General features: G+C 37.1%; 4 protein-coding genes and 1 pseudogene across 5 annotated transcripts; 4 read left to right on the top strand and 1 right to left on the bottom strand.

Moving 5' to 3' along the window:
* The first annotated feature begins 9 nt into the window (after positions 1-9).
* On the top strand, positions 10-1872 carry LOC106318877 (chaperone protein DnaJ-like). 2 transcript variants are annotated; one of them, XM_013757030.1, is made up of 5 exons: positions 10-376; positions 599-761; positions 1160-1192; positions 1323-1423; positions 1550-1872. In XM_013757030.1, the coding sequence occupies exons 1-5, from the start codon at positions 65-67 to the stop codon at positions 1745-1747; spliced, it is 807 nt and encodes a 268-aa protein (XP_013612484.1). In that variant the 5' UTR covers positions 10-64; the 3' UTR covers positions 1748-1872. The 2 variants fall into 2 exon arrangements, with proteins under 2 accessions (XP_013612484.1, XP_013612485.1); XM_013757031.1 differs by lacking the exon at positions 1160-1192 and having other exon boundaries at positions 1550-1871.
* On the top strand, positions 1794-3152 carry LOC106318876 (pumilio homolog 18-like). The gene has a single exon (XM_013757029.1). The coding sequence runs from the start codon at positions 2010-2012 to the stop codon at positions 3066-3068; it is 1059 nt and encodes a 352-aa protein (XP_013612483.1). The 5' UTR covers positions 1794-2009; the 3' UTR covers positions 3069-3152.
* A 1563-nt stretch (positions 3153-4715) lies between these two features.
* On the top strand, positions 4716-6028 carry LOC106317556 (annotated as a pseudogene).
* A 539-nt stretch (positions 6029-6567) lies between these two features.
* Positions 6568-8316, top strand: LOC106315492 (putative pumilio homolog 20). Its single transcript, XM_013753235.1, has one exon. It carries the CDS (start codon positions 6746-6748, stop codon positions 7901-7903), a length of 1158 nt encoding a protein of 385 aa, XP_013608689.1. The 5' UTR covers positions 6568-6745; the 3' UTR covers positions 7904-8316.
* A 316-nt stretch (positions 8317-8632) lies between these two features.
* Positions 8633-9026, bottom strand: LOC106315493. The gene is made up of 2 exons (XM_013753236.1): positions 8851-9026; positions 8633-8679 (listed from the first exon to the last, which is right to left on the bottom strand). Exons 1-2 carry the CDS (start codon positions 8969-8971, stop codon positions 8633-8635), a joined length of 168 nt encoding a protein of 55 aa, XP_013608690.1. The 5' UTR covers positions 8972-9026.
* Positions 9027-19672: the final 10646 nt, after the last annotated feature.

Here is a 19672-nt window from a genome sequence, read left to right on the forward strand (position 1 = left end):
AAACGAAAACCGGCATCGATTGTCCAAAACGGAGGAAACTCGATCCAGTGAACCAGAGAGAAGTATGTATGCAACATCTTCTTCGACTCTGTCTCCAACACCAGAAAGTCTCTTCCTTTCTCCTCATCTTCCTCCAAGATCCTTCCTTTATCGGTTGAATTTTCTGGGTTTTCCTGTAAGAAGTTGCGGTTTTAGTGGCGGTTCGTTTTATGACCGTCGGAGTTATGGTCAAAGACGGAGGAAACGAATCATAGTACCGAAAGCTCGAGTCTCTCCTTACGAGATTCTTGGTGTGTCTCCGTCAGCTACACCTCAAGATATAAAGAGGGCGTACCGTAGACTTGCTCTCAAGTATCACCCAGATGTTAATAAAGAGGTACTTATTATTATTATTATGGTTTATGTTCCATTGTTAAATTTATGGAATTGGAACTCTGTGTGGATGCTTGCATATGCATTCAAAGTTATGGACCTGTGATTTTGTATGGTTTTTTCCATGTGTATACATGTTGGTGTTAGTTGTTGTTGTACTCCAATTTACATTAATACTGGTCTCTGTGTTTATGGAAGAAAGACCTCGTGGTTATTTGGTGTACAGGCAAATGCGCAGGAGAAGTTTCTGAGGATAAAACATGCCTACACCACTTTGATAAACTCTGAGTCACGGCGTAACTACGGCTCAGATCGTCCCGCGTCTGGTTATTCGGGTCAAACAAACCAAAAAGGCAACACTCAAGTCGAGGAAGATTTGTATGGACTTGGTAATAAAACCCTAACTAAATCCTGTAATAACACCATGTACTTGTAATGAAGTCTGGTTACTTCAAGGATCCCGCTTTGTTTGAGTCTGGGAAACTTTTTCAATGAAGCTTTACTGCTAAACTATGGTTTGACTTCATTTGGCAATTTATTTAGCCATGAGCATTGTTTTGTTTGGCCATAGGTGTAGTAGAGGTATTCATGAAAGTTTTTAGCAGTAATGCTAAATAGGTTTTGTGTAAATGTGCGTAAATTTTGGAAATTTAATGTAAATTCGAGCCAACCGTTTGATGGCGTTATCAGCTGCGGTTAGAAGTATTATGTGTTGTCATCTTTTGGGGTGGGAGTTAGGTTGATTGAGGTCATTGTGATCTTATGCACAGCACACTTGATCATGCAGGTGAAATCGTGAGGGATGTTCAAATAACAATAGGTAGACTCAACCTGTGACATCTTTTTTTTCTTTCTTGCACGTCTAGAAAGTTTTATGCACAGCACAGGAGATTGTATGATTGTTAGTTAATTATTCATTTTAGAGGCTCACTCTGTGTGGCATTTGATAGGGGATTTCTTTAAAGATCTTGAAGAAGAGTTCAAGAACTGGGAAGCTAGTGCGTCCTCCTCCTCACAAGGAACACCTAAAAGTCTTTGGGAGGAACTAGCGGTAAGCCCAATACTATCAAACTACTGATTACTCGTAGTCTCTCAAAGCTTTGATCTTCCCTCTGTTGAACGGTACTGGCTCCTATTGGCTATTGGTGATTCTCATGTTTCCTTTTCATTCTCTCAGGAAATTGGAGAGGAATTTGTGGAGTTTCTTGAGAAAGAACTTAACATAAACGATGAAGACAACGATGGATCAAGCAAAGGAGAGAGATTTGATTTTAACGAAAGCTCCTCAAAGGACACGAAGAACAGTATAGAAGTGAATATTGATGAGATAGAAGCAACCCTAGCTCAACTCAAAAAAGATCTTGGCTTGCAGTAACAATCTCAAAAGTTGCATGAAAGAAGTGATACATGTATTTCTTATAGAATATTCTTTCATGAAAGCAATATGTTTGTATAGATGTGAGATCATGAGTTACATAAATATAATTTGAAATAAGAATTAAATCAAGATATGATTCATAACGAAAAAACACTCTGAAAAGTACTTTATAGTCCTATATAAATACGAATCCCTTCTCCACGTATCTCATTATTAGTTTCACTCGCAAGATTAATCTCATTCTGTAGAAGCAGCGCATATGGCAAACGCTGATCCCTTCTCAATGTCTACGCTACTCAGTTCTTTACAACATCTACCTTTCACCTTCGCAACAGAACCCATGATGACTCCGGCAGTTCCTCCTCCTCCACGTGGCATCATCTTCACCATTCCTCAACCAAGATACGACCCTAAGGAATTCTTAACTCCTCAGTACCTGGAGTACTCTCGTTTGCAGTCGCTGTTCAACCTCATGACTAGCAGCAAAGAAGAAGTTAACATTGCTCCGTTCAAAGAGATGATCTCAAGGTTGTCCAGAAGAGAGCTCCAAGAGATGGCGTATTTGCTGACCTCAGATCCCGACTACTTCTTGGCGATCGCAAGAAACAAGAACGGCTCTCACCGCCTACAGAAACTCATCGGAAAATCAGGCGACGCGGACAAGTTGTTCTTCCTCGCGATCTTGCGCCGCTTCCTCCACGTCATGACAGATAAGTACGCGTCCTACGTGGCGGTACGAGGAATGCAAGTTTTTGACGACAAGAAGAAAGAGTTGATGTACGAGCACATTCTCCCCCACGCGCTTCGAGTGGCATGTGACAAACACGGCTACATCGCCCTCAACGAGGTAATAACCGACTTGGACCATCCTTTCTACAGAGACCAGCTCTTGGACATTGTCGCGCTCAACGCTCTCTTGCTAAGCTACGATGCTTATGGGAACTATGTGGTTCAACACGTGCTTACATTGAATGACTTGCGTTGCACGTATAACATTGCGGTTAGTCTCGTTGGCTATTGCGTTGAGCTCTCGTTAGACAAGTGTGGAAGCTACATCGTGGAGAAGCTTCTGGAGGCGGAGGAGTCGATGGTTCTTGTGGTGGAAGAGCTTTTGGAGTGCGAAGGAGGCAGTTTGATGAGGCTGGCGAGGAATGAGTATGGGAGTTTCGTGGTGATCAAGGCACTGAGAGTCATGCAGGAGATGAATAGGGTTGATCTGTTTAGGGGTTTGGTGCAGAAGCTGATGCCTTTTCGCCATCTCTTGCGTAGGCCTTGTGGAAACACTACTATAGCAGCAATCATTGAGTCGGTTTGTTAGTTCTGTGTCAAACTAGTTAATTATGTTTATCTGTTTTAGGGTTTAGATTTGGTTCATGTACTTACTACGATGCATGCTTGAAAGTTGTCGATTTTATGGTTGGTTAGTGAGGTTTGTCACTAGTGATGTAAACAGTTCACTTGCTTACTGAAATCTATGGTTTGACGACCAAAACAAGTTTTCAGTTAATCATGTTCCTCTTTAACTATCCAATTCTGATTCAGTTATTCAACTGAATGCTTATATAAAACGTACAAGAAGAGTTGTCACACAAAACAGAACTTGCACTGTTCAAGAGTTGAGAAAACACAGAGAAGAAGCTAAACAGAGGTCAATAGCATCTAGTATTCTCTCATTAATTTATGTGATAAGAAGATGATTGAAAGCTGAAGCACTCACAGCAGTTTCCATAACGAGGCTTTGCCTTCTCAGCTTCTACATTTCATCTGAAATTTCAAAACAACCATGAAAAAGTGCAGAAAATGTTTAGTGTTTTTGATCAAAACACTTTTATCTTCACCTGAATGAAGTGGAAAAATTCCTTTATGGCTCATAATAAATCAAGCAATACCATCTACGGAATGTGGCTCAAGTAATAGATGCAGAGAGATTATTAAGTTGTTATTTTCACTTCATACAACATATTTTCTATACGCTCTAGAAGAGAAATATCAGCTATCCAATCATGAATTAACATTTGATGACAGTTACAATATAACAAAAAAAAATTTGTAGTAAATCTGAATTAACAAATGCAGAGAAATCATATTCATTTTCTAATTCAGCCCCAAATGTAAGACCATGATTATCGCGAGTCTTTAATGGGGTCCTTAACTAAAATTGGTGATTTAATTAGATCAAAACAAAATAAAAGGCTTGTTATGGATCCTTCTTGGGGTACTTTGGTGACAGATTTTAAGTGTAGTTCAAAAAACCACATGTTAGCACCACATGTTTTTTTTTTCTTTTTTTCTCTTTTTTCTTTCTTTCTTTCCTTTTCTCACCGCTTCTCGTCTTCTTGTTTTCTCCGTCAGATGCGAAGGATCCAAACCGACGACGGACCACAACTCTGTCGGTCCACTTGACGTTTCCTCTGTCTTCTCCGTGAGAAGAAGAATCGAAACCCACCACGGACGACGACTCTCTCGGTCCTCACTGCTCTCTTCCGTATTGTCTCGTCTTCTCCGTCAGAAAAAGGATCGAAATCCACCGCAATCGACGACTCTCTCGGTCCTGATGGCGTCTACTCCCCTCTACTCTCGTCTTCTCCATCAGAAGAAGGATCTAAATCCACCACAATCGACGACTCTCTCGGTTCTGATTGTGTCACCTGCGTCATCTCTTGTTTTCTCTCAGTACTCACGGCGTCTCCTCCGTTGATTTTCGTCTTCTTCGAGTGAAGAATGATGCAAACCCATCATGGACGAGGACTCTACCATTGTAGCTCAAAAATTAGGTGATTCTTAATTAAGCTTCTTAACTAACATTCTTAACAACTATTCATTAAAGTGTATTTAAGAAACCCAAAACGTGTACTCGACGTCGCTATGCATATATATATATATATATTTACTTTCCTATAAATAGATAGGCATTACCACTCCACGTACGTATCTTTTAACAATTACTTTAGAATTAACGAATACAATGGCAGAAGGCGACGATTCCTTTTCGAAGTCCATCGAACAAGAGAACCCGACGGTTCCTCCTCCTCGTCCTCCTCCTCCACGTGAAACTCCCACCGCCAGTCATCCACCAAGAGAAACAAATCTTACAGATGAGAGGAAGCAATCTTTAATCAACTCACTTCGCCCCACCTACTTAACTGAACAAGAAATGGAGACTCGTTTGCAACCTCTCTTCAACATAATGACTAGCAGCGAAGAAGAAGACGTGGCTCTGTTTCAAGAAGTGATCTCGAAACTCACCGGAAGCGAGCTTTGGTGGATGGCCTATTTGCTGAATTCAAACTTCGATCACTACTTCTTGGAGATCGCAAGAAACAGGATCGGCTCCATCCGCCTACGAACGCTCTTCGGAAAATCAGACGACGCCGACAGCTTCTTCCTCGGCCCTATCTTGCGCCACTTCTTCCACGTCATGACCGATAAGGAAGCGTCCTACGCTGCGAGTTTTCAACCAGAGGAATAAAGTGCAAATGTACGACCAAATTCTCCACCACGCGATTCCCCTGGCGCGTGACCGATACGGCAGCATCAAGCTCAGAGCAATCATAAGCGACGATGACTTTTCACACTGCAGAAACCGCCTCCTCGGTGTAGTCGCTTTCAACGCTCTCTTGCTAAGCTACGATGCTTACGGGAACTTTGTGGTCCAACACGTGCTTAACCTGAATAACTTGCGTTGCACGTGTGACATTGCGCTTAGCCTCCGTGGCCATTACGTTGAGCTTTCATTTACGCATGGTGGAAGATACATAGTGGAAAAGCTTCTGGAGAGGGAGGAGACAGGGGTTTTGGTGGTGGCAGAGCTTTTGGAGTGCGAAAGGGACAAGTTGTTGAGGCTGGCGAGGAGTGTGTACGGGAATTTCGTGGTGGTCACGGCACTGAAAGTCACGCGGGAAGATTTGTTTAGGGGTTTAGTGAATAAGCTCAAGCCTCTTCTCCCTCTATTGCGTAGGTCTCATCAAAGCATCACCATTGCAGAGATATTGGAGTCGGTACCTTAATTAGCTTTCTCACAAATTAAACTAGTAAATGCCATGGTTCCTACTACTATGATATATGCTGATTGTATGGTAGCTTAGTTAAGTATTGTAACGAGTTTTGCCACTAATGATGTAAAGAACGGTCGACAGTATCTAGAATTGTCTCTTCTATGTGCTCAATTAAACCAGGAATGTGAAGCCAGGAACCAAAAAGCTTCTGGTGGATTCAGTCATTCCGGACTGTTGAGCATTATTTAAATGTATGGGAACAGCAACAGAAAGGGATGAATAAAATCCACTTCAAACATAGATTGAATCAACAAAAGTACAACTTAGACTGTTTCAATAGGTTTGAAAGCCGATAACACTGAGAAGAAAATTCTCTTTCTCAGCTTCTACATCAGTAGATCACCTGAAAACAATCATGCACAAAAACAAGTGCAGAGAATGGTTGGTATTTATATAAACAATCATGACTGTTTAGTAGACCTGTATGTATATATAAAGTTTAGATAATATGGAAAATTCATGTATGGTTCATAAATGCATCAGGCAAAACACATATACATGACCAAGACAGCTCAAGAATCAGATCATGCAGACAAAGCAAACATTAGGCATTGAGAATTAGGATTAGGACAAATGCTAGTTATAAGCTAATAGGCTAATTGAGAGATCAATAGTATTCTCTCATTATGTTATAACAACAGGATTGAAAGCTGAAGCACTCACATCAGTTTCCATAAGGACGCTTTGCCTTCTCAGTTTCTACATTTCATCTGAAAATTCAAAACATGAATTAACATTTTAAATTGCTATTTTCACTTCATACAACATCTTTTCCACAGGCCTTAGTCTACAGAAAAGACCCAGCTAACAAATCATGAATTAACATTTGGTGCCACTTACAGTATGACAAAATTCTAAGAAATCTGAATGTAGTGGACTTAATATAGTTCAATTAACAAATGTAGAAAAATCTGTAAGATAACATTAAAACATAAAAATAATGATTAAAAGGAGTACTCGACGTCGCCATGCATATATATTTACTTTCCTATATATATATAGGCATGATCACTCCACAGATCTTTTAACAATTACTTTAGAATTAACGAATACAATGGCAAACAGCGACGATTCCTTCTCCTTGTCCATCAAACAAGAGAACCCGACGGTTCCTCCTCCTCCTCCTCCTCCCCCCACCGCCACTCCTCCACCAAGAGAAACCGATCTTGCTGATGAGAAGAACCAATCTTTACTCAACTCACTTCGTTCCACCTCCTTGACTCCTCAAGAAGCTCAGACGTGTTTGCGATCCCTGACCAACGTCATGACTAGCGGCGAAGACGAAGACGCGGCTCTGTTTCAAGAAGTGATCTCAAAGCTAAACGAAAGCGAGCTTAAGAGGATGGCCTCGTTGCTGACGTCAAAATACGATCACTACTTCTTGAAGATCGCAAGAAACAAGAACGGCTCCATCCACCTACAGAAACTCCTCGGAAAATCAGACGACGCCGACACCTTCTTCCTCGCCGCTATTTTCCGCAACTTCTTCAACGTCATGGCGGACGAGCACGCGCCCTACGTTGCCATCCAAGGGATGCGAGTTTTCAGCCGCGAGAAGAAAAGGGCAATGCGCGACAAAATTCTCACCTACGCGGTTCCCCTAGGGTGTGACCAATACGGTAGCATCGCGCTCAATGCAATCATAAGGGACGTGTCCTTTCTCTACTGCAGTGTTGCCCTCTTTGATGTAGTTGCGTCCAAAGCTCGCTTTCTAAGCTACAGTAGATATGGGAACATTGTGGTCCAACAAGTGCTTAAACATTGTAGCTTGCATAGCACGCGTAACATTGGGGTTAGCCTCCGTGGCCATTACGTCGAGCTCTCATTTACGGAGGGTGGAAGATACATCGTGGAGAAGATTTTGGAGAGGGATGAGACGGGTGTTTTGGTGATGACAGAGCTTTTGGAGTGCGGAAGTGACAACTTGGTGAGTCTGGCGACAAGTGAGTACGGGCATTTCGTGGTGGAAACGGCACTGAAAGTCACGCGGGGGGTTTTGTTTAGGGGTTTGGTGAATAAGCTCAAGCCTTTTCTCCCTCTCTTGCGTACGTCTCCTCAAAGCACCACCATTGCACAAATCTTGGAGTCGGTTCCTTAGCTTTGTCACTAACTAGTTAACGCCATGGTTCCTATTAGGCTATTATGGTTGCTTGATTAGTTAACTCTTGCAATGAGGTCTGTCGCTACTTATGGTAATAAAGAGAGATTGACAGTATCTAGAATTGTCTCTTCTATGTTTACAGGAATAGGTTAGAAAGCTGAAGCATTCGCAATAGTTTTCATAAGTACCTTCACTTTCTCAGCCTCTACACTTATTTCACACAAGTAGATCACCTCAAGTTCGAAACAAATGCAGAGAATGGCTAGTGTTTAAGGAAACCATATCTCATCATTCTTTTTATTGCTAGAATCTATTGTTGGTGGATTCAATCATTCAGGACTGTAAGATTTATTTAAATGTATGGGGAGAAAGGGAGGAATGGGGAGAACAAAAGTAGAAAAAAAAGGAAAAGAGAGACGAACAGTATCAAGAATCCTCTCTTCTATGTTATTAGAATAGTTTTGAAAGCCGACTTTCCCTTTCTCATGTTCACCTGAAAAAAAAAACATAAACAAGTGCAGAGAATGGTTAGTTTTTAGCAAACCAACCTTTAAAATAATCTGAACAAAGCTGGAAGATTTATGTATAGTTCATAAAATGCATCAGACAAAACACATAATTGGCTCAAGAAACAGATCACGCAGACAAATCAACATCAGATTAGTGATTTAGGACAAAATGCTAGTTCAGTTTGATAATAACATCATTGATCGAAAGTTTAAGACATTACCGCCTGTGTTGTTGGACGAACTTGGAGTTCTTGGTGTCTTCCTCTGCAAAAATAAATAATAAAAAAAAAAATTAGGGTTTCCACAACCATCGATTCAACAATCAATCACGATACATAACAGAAAGTGTTGGTTATATCCTATTTGATTCCACAGATTAATTAAGGATTAGTTATATTATTTCCATAGAAGATCGGTCAGATCTGAAAGACTTACCGGTGAATCCAGCCGTGAGCTTGGTGATGAGGACGCCGGTAACGGCGAATCCGGTGAGAAACGGCCAGCAACGTTTCCACTCCCTCTTGAAGAACACTGGCCACGGATCGAACAACCTCATCTCTCTTCTGTCTTCGGTGACTGATTCGCGTTGACGATGAAAGTGACGACAGATTACTGATAGGTGATAAATTATTGGATCTGAAATTCGTTATGGATCAAAAAGTTATGGTTCTAATGGGCCATCTAACATCGGCCCAAAATAAATTTTCCCGCTATTTGTAAATCAATATATATGACTGCGTTTCAAGCACTCTTTTGTCTGAAAATGTTAGTTTCTTCACGTTGACCCCACTTGTCTTTGGATAAAATCATCGTTGATAATTGTGATCCTTGTGTCTGTTGTTTTCATGGATTCAACGCTGTGTTTTAAAAAATGAAGATATCGAAGGTTGTTTTCATTTATATGTCGCTCATTGCAGATTTTTCTTTGTTAAGACAGGGACAACTACACCAATGATCCCAGCCTAGAAATTTATGTCGTTGGAAAATAATTCTTATTTTATGACACAGTAGGATTTTCGTTAGATGTACCTTCAAAAGGCAGATGACTTTCTAAGGCAAGTCAACCTAAATTGTCCTTTTGTTCTGCTTTGCTTTGTTTATTTTCCTGTGGTTCCAAAACGGTAGTTGGACTTGGACCTATACCGTAAGAGCATCATTTTTCTGAGTTTCTTAGGTTGAGATTCTTAGGGAAATATAAGAAACAGTTTCTTGATGTTTTAGTTAAAAATTAAGAAACAATTTTTTAACTTTTTAGTTAAAAATTAAAAATTAAAAATTAAAAAACAGTTTCTTATACTCTCTTAAAAACCCCGCCCTAAGAAATTTTGGATAATGATGCTCTAATGTTTCTTGCTGTTTGGGTTGTTAATGAGCTTCTCTCGCCTGTTCATTCGACTCGTAGATCTCATTTCGTGCTGTAGCCAGCGAGTCATTTTCGAAAGCTCAAAAAACTTTGAATACATATTTTACAATCATCATGTGATTTATCATTGTGATTTGACCTCATTTACACAGTATTACGAATCACTTATAATCAACCATTATTTTTTTATTTTTTCAGCTTAAATATGATTAAATTTGTAATTCTTTATGGATAAATAACTAAAAGTTAAATCAGTTTTTTTTTTAAACTTTTTAACATACAACATTATATACCATAAACTCAAATGTTACAATTACTTCACCAAAAAGCATAATTTTTTCGTCGCACACCAAGAACAATTTCTAAATTGCCTTTGGGATCAGAACTAAAATAGCTAATTATCTCTTATACAACTTGCAACGCCTCTAACCACTCACGATTAATGTCTTTCTCCACATGTTTACATTGGCATGTGGATCCCATCCCATATGATGATCGACGTTCATTATTTCTGAAGAATTGGTTATTGATCTTGCATTCCACATGATATTTTCATGTATTTTGGTCTTAATTGCATAATATAACAAATCACTTTTGTTAGGTCATCCATCATCTCGTTATTCCATCTCAAACATATTATATTTTAAATTTTTATGGACAATTGACTGCAGAATAAAATAGCTGAAGAAGTACATATACTTTATCTACTAATAATAGCAATTCCAATTAATTCCAAAAGTTGTGAATTCCAATTATGTTGAAAGGTTGTAACTATTGAAAAGTTGTGACCAATCATATAAGTATTTTTTTAAAATTGAAAAGTTGTGACTATTCATGTAAGTATATTTTCAAGATAACTATCTTTAAACTGAAAGGATGTGACCATTTAAATTGAACAGATGTGACTATTCAAAAAATATTGTAAAGATATCATTTAATAACTATTTATAATCTAAAAAGTTGTGACTATTCATGCATAGCTTTGAAAAACTATATATATTCCATGTTATTGAGTTTCTTATTGTAATCTTTCACAATTAATTAAAATGTGTTTCTAAAGCGAGTGTTTATAATTATTTATCTGATCTATTACAATAGTCAAATGAAGAATTGTAACTTCTCAAATGTAATGCTGCAACTATTGATGCTTGGAAATATTGTTGATTAACCATACTGATGATAGCAACCTTTGGTTAAAAACTATATTATCTAGTGTGTATGTATTTTCATTCTATATATATAAAAGTATAGATAGAAGTTAAAATCTTTTAACTAATAAACACATAAACTTATATCAATTTTATTAATTATTTTTATATTTGTAATATTTTTTAAATATAATTTAACTGACTTAACTTAATTTTTCAGAGATGCAACTGTTAATTTAAAAATACAGAATTTTCATCACCAAAAGCTGCATCTAATAGTTATGAAGATTAATATGAAAAGTTGTATCTATTGGTTTTGTGAATCATTCTATCTATATAATGTGTCTATACAACACGTTTTTCCTTAAATCCCATTCTTTCGGAAGTCATATTATATTTTCTGTTAATTAAATGGGTAAACATTCAGTAAACGTAATACACAATTGCAAGACTTTAATCGTTCAATTCAATCATTTCCCTTCAGGAGTACGAAGAATATTGTCTTATACATATCCGTATAATCAAAGATCCAGTACTGAAGTATTCAGTAACGACAAAGGTTATCTTGCATTTCATAAAAAAATTAATATATTAATTAACAATCTATTTTTCTAACTGTATTTGAGTTTATAAATTTATATATTAATTTAATTTTCCTCATTATTTTTAAACATATAACTAAAGGAGTTAAAAAACAACAATGATACTGAAGAAAAACAAAAAAAAACTATTGCAAAAGATGAAAATGGTGAAAACAATACGGATGTAGTGCCTGAGATGGATTATTTTTTAGATTGTAGGTATGTATCAGCCTATGAGATTATGCAACGGTTCTTCAAATTTAAAATTCCTCACCAAAGAGTTCCTATTACAAGGTCAAGTATTCATTTGCCCCTTGAACATCAAATAATTGTACAAGACAATGACAGTTTACAAAAGTTAGTCTTTAACACGGAGTAGGATAACATGTTTACTGTTTGGTTTAAAAAAATAAACCTGATTTTGTGGCACGTGAGCTAAGTTACGTTCAAATTCCATCAAAACGTTTATGGAAGACAATGCCTCATTTTAAAAAAATATTTTAAAAATACCATTTTAAGATAACTACCCATAATCTGAAAAATTGTGACTATTTATATATAGCTTTAAAAATTTATAAATAGTCCATGTCCATGAGTTTTTTACCGTAAATATTTCACAAATTCTTAAAACGTTGATGAAGAAACTTCTGTATAGTTATCTGGTTTTAAATATTTAGAAGATTAGCTGACAAAAAAATATTTAGAAGATATTCAAATGAAACATTGTTAATAAAAAATTGTAAGAAGAGTCATTCGTGTTTGGCTTGCAACAAATCTTAAACGAAACAATGAATTCATTAGTCTAAATTTTCTTCTACTAGATGAAAGGAGCTTTTTAAAGTGTGTTTTTCTTTTTTTATAATTTTTTTCATTTGTGATCACGTCACAAAAGCCTGTAAATTTTGGGAACAAAATATCCTTTTTAACGAATTTGTGGAAGCGTAAGTGGATTGGCATACCTGCCTGAATGAATGCATGCATGCTGTTTAATGCGGTCAAACGTTTAGTGTTTGTTGGTTTAGTGATCAAGAAGAAAATTAAAAAGCCGTGACCATTATTTGTGTGATGAAAGGTCACACCGGTTCATGTGAATATGTGCATCCAATGAACGTAACATGCATAAGCGCTTGTGTGTATTTATATTTGTTTTTGGTAATAATTGAAAGATTATTAGATTAATTTATAAAAGATCATAACTCGAAATAGTGAAAGGTGGCAACCAAAAGAATGGTCATATAATTAATTTTTAAAATTACTAATTATGATTTATATGAAAGAATTCAAATGATAAATCAATAATTAATTATATTATTAAGAGTGTTCCGTGTAGTTTTTGAAACTCATTATTTTACATATTTAAATATATAATAGGTGTATAATTTAAAATGCTTCTGCTGTATTTTAATAATATATAAATTTTATGTTATGAAATATTACCACAATTTAAACCTGTTATGAAATATTAACATATAATTAGGATAAATTTACCTATTAATCATTAATGTTTATATAGTAGTCAAAAGTGATCATATTATTTACATATGATTCCTAAAATTAATAATAGTATGATTGATCATGATTAAAGAAATGTTATAAATAACATTTGTAAATGCATACAACACAATGAAAAATCTACAAGTTTGTAGAAAAATAGATCAAAATCAAAATCTGGGGATAAAATAAAGTAACATTTCACAATTTTGAATCTGGCGATTGCGATGGCGACAAACTAGGGTTATCATGGTTTGCGGCTATGGAATCCAGGAATCATTCGGGGTTTTCAAAAATGGATGGAGCATCATCAAGTGGGTCCTTATGGGAAGATCGGGACAGCAGGTTTTTTTTTGATTTGGCGTTTCCGCAATCAGATCAAAAAAACTTTAGAAGATTGGGGAAATCGTCACATGGGCAGTTTCAAGTCTCTGGTTTGCATTTTGTTCAAGTTTCAATAAGCTCTCTGAGCACCCTTGATTCGATTGTCAAGCCTTGCGACTGGTGTTGCCTGGTTTCCATAAGGTTTGGAGTCTTGTTCACGGTTTCAGGACTGGGTATATCTTTTTGTATATCCTTTTGTGTATGGATTTTATTTTGTTTGGACATTACAATTGGGTGTGGTCATATATATGTTAAGTGGGGGCAAAGGATAAAACTGCTCCCATCATTGCGATTCCAAATGTGTTTGGCCTCTTTAAACCATGCACAGACAATGGCAGTTTGCATAGGAAAAGACTGGGAATGTTGGGTTATGAGGATTAATTACTTGGGTGGAGTTCAATGCTCATGGTTATACAAAATTGGTCTAATGAGTCCCAGTGATCTCATTATGATGGTATTAAGGTTTTTATCCTTTATGGTTGGGAATATTGGTATCCTTGCACCGGGTCCTGTTTGTTTCAGTGTTTGGTTTATGATAGTACTATGGTACGTATCTAATATTATTTGGAATATGATTGGTACTATTGGTGGAAGGGGGAGCTTGGCTGATCATCGAAAGAGTAACAGGAAGAGATGTTCTTTAACGAAGGAATGGGGCCGAGAAGCAGAGATCATGGGGTGGCAAATGTGGAAGCAGGGATGTCGCTGCTTGGTTTGCAGACATACCCTAGGAATCGTCTTAAAGGTATATGGGTGGGTCCCAAGTTGGACTGCTCAATGTATGGTCTTTTGGAGTCGGTGTTTGGAGTTGTTAACAGGGAACGAGTTCTCTGGTTGGACTCATTAAACCAACCACAGAAAACAAAGTTAACCATAGCAATGGATCTTAAGAGGAGCCACAGATTGGCAAGAACTGATGCAAGGAGGATTATATGGCACGTTGATGAGTTCTACATTTTATCTATAACTTCATTACTGCTGTTCCTTTTTCACAAAGGTATAAATTCAAGTAACAGAGGAACTTTCGAAGGGATATGTGGCATGGGAGGGAAAGAGAGCTTACGTTTTTTGAATTTAGATTGGATAGTAAATGACCGTGTTGGCAATTTTGGGTTGACTATGGTTATTTTTAGGGCAAATCTCCAAAATAGCACTTTTCTAAATTTATGTCACAAAAATAGTCATCAAAAACTAAAATGACAAAAATAGCATTTTATCTTTTGAAAAATTTAATTTTTTTTTTTTTTTCAAAATTTGAAATCTTATCCCAAAACCCCACATCCTAAACCCTAAATCCTAAACCCCACCCCTTAACTCTAAACCCTAGAGTCTAGACCCCACCCCTAAACTCTAAACCCTAAACCCTAAACCTTAAACCCTAAATCCTAAATCCTAAATCCTAAATCCTAAACTCCACCCTTTAACTCTAAACCCTAATGTCTAAATTAATTTACCATTGGGGTATAAGTGTATATTTATCTCTTTTGATAAAACATTAAGTGCTATTTTGGTCATTTTTATTCTTATAGGCTATATTTGTGACAAAAACTTTTTTAGTGTTATTCTAGTCATTTTCTCTTATTTTTATGGGGCATTGGAGCCATATAGAAAACATTTACATTTTTATTGAGTGTATGTTAAAGTTACAACACAGCGTTAATCCATGTTGGGGTACAGAGATTGACATATCTTTCAAGGTTTTTGTTGGAATATGGGATTCCTTGGAGTGGAGGTTATGTAAGCTTTACGTATGGAACATAATCTTATCTTCTATGTTGATAGCTCAAAGGGATGGTTATTATTTTCTGTACAAGTAGCTCTAGTCCATGCATTCTACGTGAATAAAGAAAGCGGCAAACATGGGAGTTTTAAACGAGTAGTGGCATTGTGTTCTTTTATAAATTGGTTAATGCCCCGGAGAAAGAATAATAGGTGGGTTATGGTAATAGGGTATCATTACACCCGTCAATTCGGCTTTTCGGAGCAAATTAAAAAACAATATTTTTAAATGAAAGTGTTAAGTTGGAATTGTCGAAGAATGAGAAGTAAGTGGACCATAAGCTATTTGAAGGAGATAAGGCATAAACATAAACCAGATTTTTTGTTTTTAGCAGAAACAAAGCAAGATTTTGAGTTTGTTCAAAACTTTCAATCTCATATTGGTTATGATAATCTGGTCACAGTAGATCCAGTTGGGAGAAGTGGGGGATTAGCGCTTTTTTACAATAATGAATATCAGGTTAAGGTATTATATTCTAGTAACCGAATGATTGATGTGGAAGCAGAGGTTCTTGGCAAAACGGTTTATCTTACTTTTGTATATGGAGATCCAGTTCAAAAGATGAGAGAACAAGTGTGGGAGCGCTTAACTAGATATGGACTATCGCGATCCGAACCCTGGTTCATCATTGGTGACCTTAATGAAATTACTGGTAATCAGGAAAAAGAAGGAGGGTCAATCAGGAGTGCAAACCCGTTTATTCCTTTTAATAACATGATAAGAAATAGTGGTTTACTAGAATTTCCGGCACGGGGAAATAAAATGTCATGGCAAGGCAGAAGAGGAAAAGGGAAAGGGGCAGTGCTGGTTAAATGTCGACTAGATCGCGCTTTAGCAAATGAAGAGTGACATACTCTATTCCCATGTTCTTTTAAAGAGTATCTACGAATGGTGGCTTCCGATCATCGACCGGTGGTGACTTATTTAGAAGATAAAATTCCCAGGAGGAAAGGACAATTTCGGTTTGATAAGAGATAGATTGGACATGAAGGATTTATGGAATCAATTACAATGGGTTGGCTAGATCATAGCGATGGAAGAGTAGAAGGGAGAACTGAGAGTATAGTGGCAAAAATTAGTAATTGTCGTCATGAAATTGCTAAATGGCGGAAAAATAATCCACCTTATGGAAAAGAAAAAATAAATGAGTTACAACAAGCACTTGAAGAGGTACAAACAGATAATACCAGGTCTCAGGAGAATATTTTTGAGGTGTCTAGGAAATTACAAGATGCATATAAGGATGAAGAAGAGTATTGGCACCAGAAAAGTAGGAACATGTGGTATTACTCTAGGGATCTTAACACGAAATTTTATCATGCTTTAACCAAGCAACGAAGGGTTCGCAACAAAATTGTTGGATTACATGATACTGATGGGAATTGGATTACAGAGGATACTGGTGTGGAAAAGGTAGCAATCGACTATTTTGAAAATCTATTTAGTACCACTTCCCCATCGGAATTCGATAGCTTTCTGGCAGAGGTTACACCGGGTATCACTCCCCATATGAATCAACGTTTGTTGAGACTAGCGACGGAGGAGGAAGTCAAAGAGGCTTTGTTTATGATGCATCCAGAGAAAGCGCCAGGACCGGATGGCATGACTGCTCTTTTTTTCCAACACTCCTGGCATATTATTAAGAATGATTTGGTAGAGATGGTGAATAATTTCTTGGTTTCGGGAGAAATGTATGCAAGATTAAATATCACTAATATCTGTATGATTCTAAAAACGGAAAGACCTACAAGAATGACGGAATTGAGGTCAATCAGTCTTTGTAATGTAGGTTATAAGATTATTTCCAAGGTGTTGTGTCAGCGATTGAGAATCTATCTTCCCTCACTCATATCTGAAACTCAATCGGCATTCGTGGCAGGAAGGTTGATTTCTGATAATATTCTTATCGCCCAGGAAATGTTCCACGGATTGCGAACAAATAAAGCATGTCAGGGAAAGTATATGGCTATTAAAACGGATATGAGCAAAGCATATGATAGAGTGGAATGACACTTTATCAAGGCCCTACTACAGAAAATGGGTTTTGACATCCATTGGATTAAATTGATGATGGAATGTATATCGTTGGTTCAATATCGGATTCTTATAAATGGTCAACCACGTGGCCTCATTATTCCACATAGGGGCTTACGTCAAGGAGATCCTAATTGCAAATATAAAAAGGGCAGAGAGGGGGCAACAACTAACGGGAATGAAGATTGCTAGAGCTTGTCCATCGATATCTCATTTGCTTTTTGCGGATGATAGCCTCTTTTTTTGTAAAGCTCAAAAGGAAGAGTGTCAAACCATTCTTAGGATTTTAAAGGAATATGAGACAGTTTTAGGGCAGCTAATAAATTTTGAAAAGTCATCAATTCAATTTGGACATAAGATTGAAGAATCTGTAAGACAAGAATTAAAGGATATTTTGGGCATCCAGAATCTTGGAGGAATGAGATCTTACCTTGGTTTACCAGAAAATATGGGGGGGGGGGTTCAAAGATCCAAGTTTTTACCTTTGTTCAGGAACAATTAAATAATAGAGTCAATGGGTGGACTTTCAAGTTTTTCACAAAAGGAGGAAAGGAAGTGATCATTAAATCAGTGATCACGGCATTACCAAATCATAAGATGTCGTGCTATCGTTTACCTAAGGCAACCGTGAAAAACTGACGAGTGCGGTATCACAATTCTGGTGGAGTTCAGGTGGAAGTACAAGAGGCATGCACTGGGAATCATGGGACAAAGTATGTATGGAGTTGACTCTACCTCACGTACGTGGAATTCACAGACAATTCGTTTTTTGGTGGATCCACAGGATGCAAAACTTATAGAAAGCATACCACTGAGCAGAACTCAGAGGGCAGATAGAGATGGATGACACTTCACAAAAAATAGGAAATATACGGTCAAATCAGGATATCAGGTAGAACGGATTTATCCAGATAGGGAGAGATCACCACTACTGATTGGCCCTACAGTGAATGTTCTGAAGGCTTTCTGTTGGAAAATACGGTGTCCGCCAAAGTTAAAACATTTTCTATGGCAATTGGTGACAAGATGTATAGCAGCGAGGAAGAATTTACAAGCAAGGGGAATTCAAGGGGATCTTTGTTGTGCAAGATGTGGAGCCCAAGAGGAATCAATAAACCATGTGTTTTTTGAATGTCCTCCAGCACTCCAGGTTTGGGCTCTTTCAAAGATACCATCAAATCCAGATATTTTTCCAACAAGGACTCTCTTCACAAACATGGATCATCTATTCTGGAGAGTGACTCCGCCGCTGGAAGATCATCAGTTTGCATGGATACTATGGTACATCTGGAAAGCTAGGAATAATAAAGTCTTCAATAATTTGGATATGGATTCCAGGGATACACTTAAATTAGCAGAAACAGAATCAACACTGTGGGCTGCGGCACAAATATTGAATGAACAGAGGACAACACCACAAATAGTGGATACGATTTTTCCGTCAATTCCAGGAAGATGGTGTTTCACAGATGGCTCATGGAAAGAGGGTGATATTTTTTCAGGACAAGGTTGGTTCAGCACCTTAGAAGGATTTGAAGGATTGTTGGGGGCGAGGAATGCTAGGGGTAGTATCTCTCCTCTTCATGCGGAGATGGAAGCGCTTCTATGGGCAATGGAATGTATGAAGAATTTATGTCAGTTTCAGGTTACGTTTGCAACGGATTGTTCTCAATTGGTGAAGATGGTTTCGGAACCAGATGAATGGCCAGCTTTTGCAAATTATTTGGATGATGTCAAGATCCTAAAAGAGAGCTTCACCTGATCAGCGATTATCTATGTACCATAGACGCAAAATTCAACGGCGGATAGACTAGCACGCGGTGTTAGGAAGCAACCGTCTTTTATCGTTCACATGGATGCAGATCACCCGGTTTGGTTTACAGAGTCAGTATGAGTCATTAAAAGTTGATGACAAAAAAAAAATAAAAAAAAATAAAGTAACATTTATAATATACATTCTATGGTTTGTGGATCACATGTTTTTTCATTTAGAATATTTTTTTATTGATATGGTTTGTGGTTATTTCTCATTTTACTTATATTATACATTTTTAAAGTTCATGAAACATCAAAAGATATGTATTTTTTTCTTTATTTTAGTATACTTTGATGACGAATGAACTTCTTTGATAGCAAAATAAGATGCTTTATATAAAAGTAAGTTCTACAAAATGACATATGTTTTTTAATAAAATTAGTTCACGGTAATAGCTTAAATGCATAGATACTTAAATGTGTGTGCATTTACTAATTGGTACTGACATATTTGTAATTTATTACAAGTAGCCTATAAAAATCTCTAAAAATGCATGTATATTTTGTAACACATGTATTTTTCCAAAAGAAATTGTATAAAATGTGGCATATTTTTTTATAAATGAGTTTCTGTGCGATATCGCACGGGTTCCTTGCCTAGTTGACATAACTGCCAAATAAATTATATTAACTTTCAACATATACCACTATATATCTATGA

Source organism: Brassica oleracea, chromosome C9 (genome assembly GCF_000695525.1).
Source record: "Brassica oleracea var. oleracea cultivar TO1000 chromosome C9, BOL, whole genome shotgun sequence".
NCBI lineage: Eukaryota > Viridiplantae > Streptophyta > Magnoliopsida > Brassicales > Brassicaceae > Brassica > Brassica oleracea.

What these genes read in the sequence shown, in the direction of transcription:
- LOC106318877 (XM_013757030.1), top strand. Translation starts at nt 65, where the DNA reads ATGTATGCAACATCTTCTTCGACTCTGTCTCCAACACCAGAAAGTCTC. An exon ending in ACCCAGATGTTAATAAAGAG is followed by an intron (nt 377 to 598) that starts GTACTTATTATT and finishes TTTGGTGTACAG; the next exon opens with GCAAATGCGCAGGAGAAGTT. An exon ending in GGAAGATTTGTATGGACTTG is followed by an intron (nt 762 to 1,159) that starts GTAATAAAACCC and finishes TTGATCATGCAG; the next exon opens with GTGAAATCGTGAGGGATGTT.
- LOC106318876 (XM_013757029.1), top strand. Translation starts at nt 2,010, where the DNA reads ATGGCAAACGCTGATCCCTTCTCAATGTCTACGCTACTCAGTTCTTTA.
- LOC106315492 (XM_013753235.1), top strand. Translation starts at nt 6,746, where the DNA reads ATGATTAAAAGGAGTACTCGACGTCGCCATGCATATATATTTACTTTC.
- LOC106315493 (XM_013753236.1), bottom strand. Translation starts at nt 8,971, where the DNA reads ATGAGGTTGTTCGATCCGTGGCCAGTGTTCTTCAAGAGGGAGTGGAAA. An exon ending in GCTCACGGCTGGATTCACCG is followed by an intron (nt 8,680 to 8,850) that starts GTAAGTCTTTCA and finishes TTATTTTTGCAG; the next exon opens with AGGAAGACACCAAGAACTCC.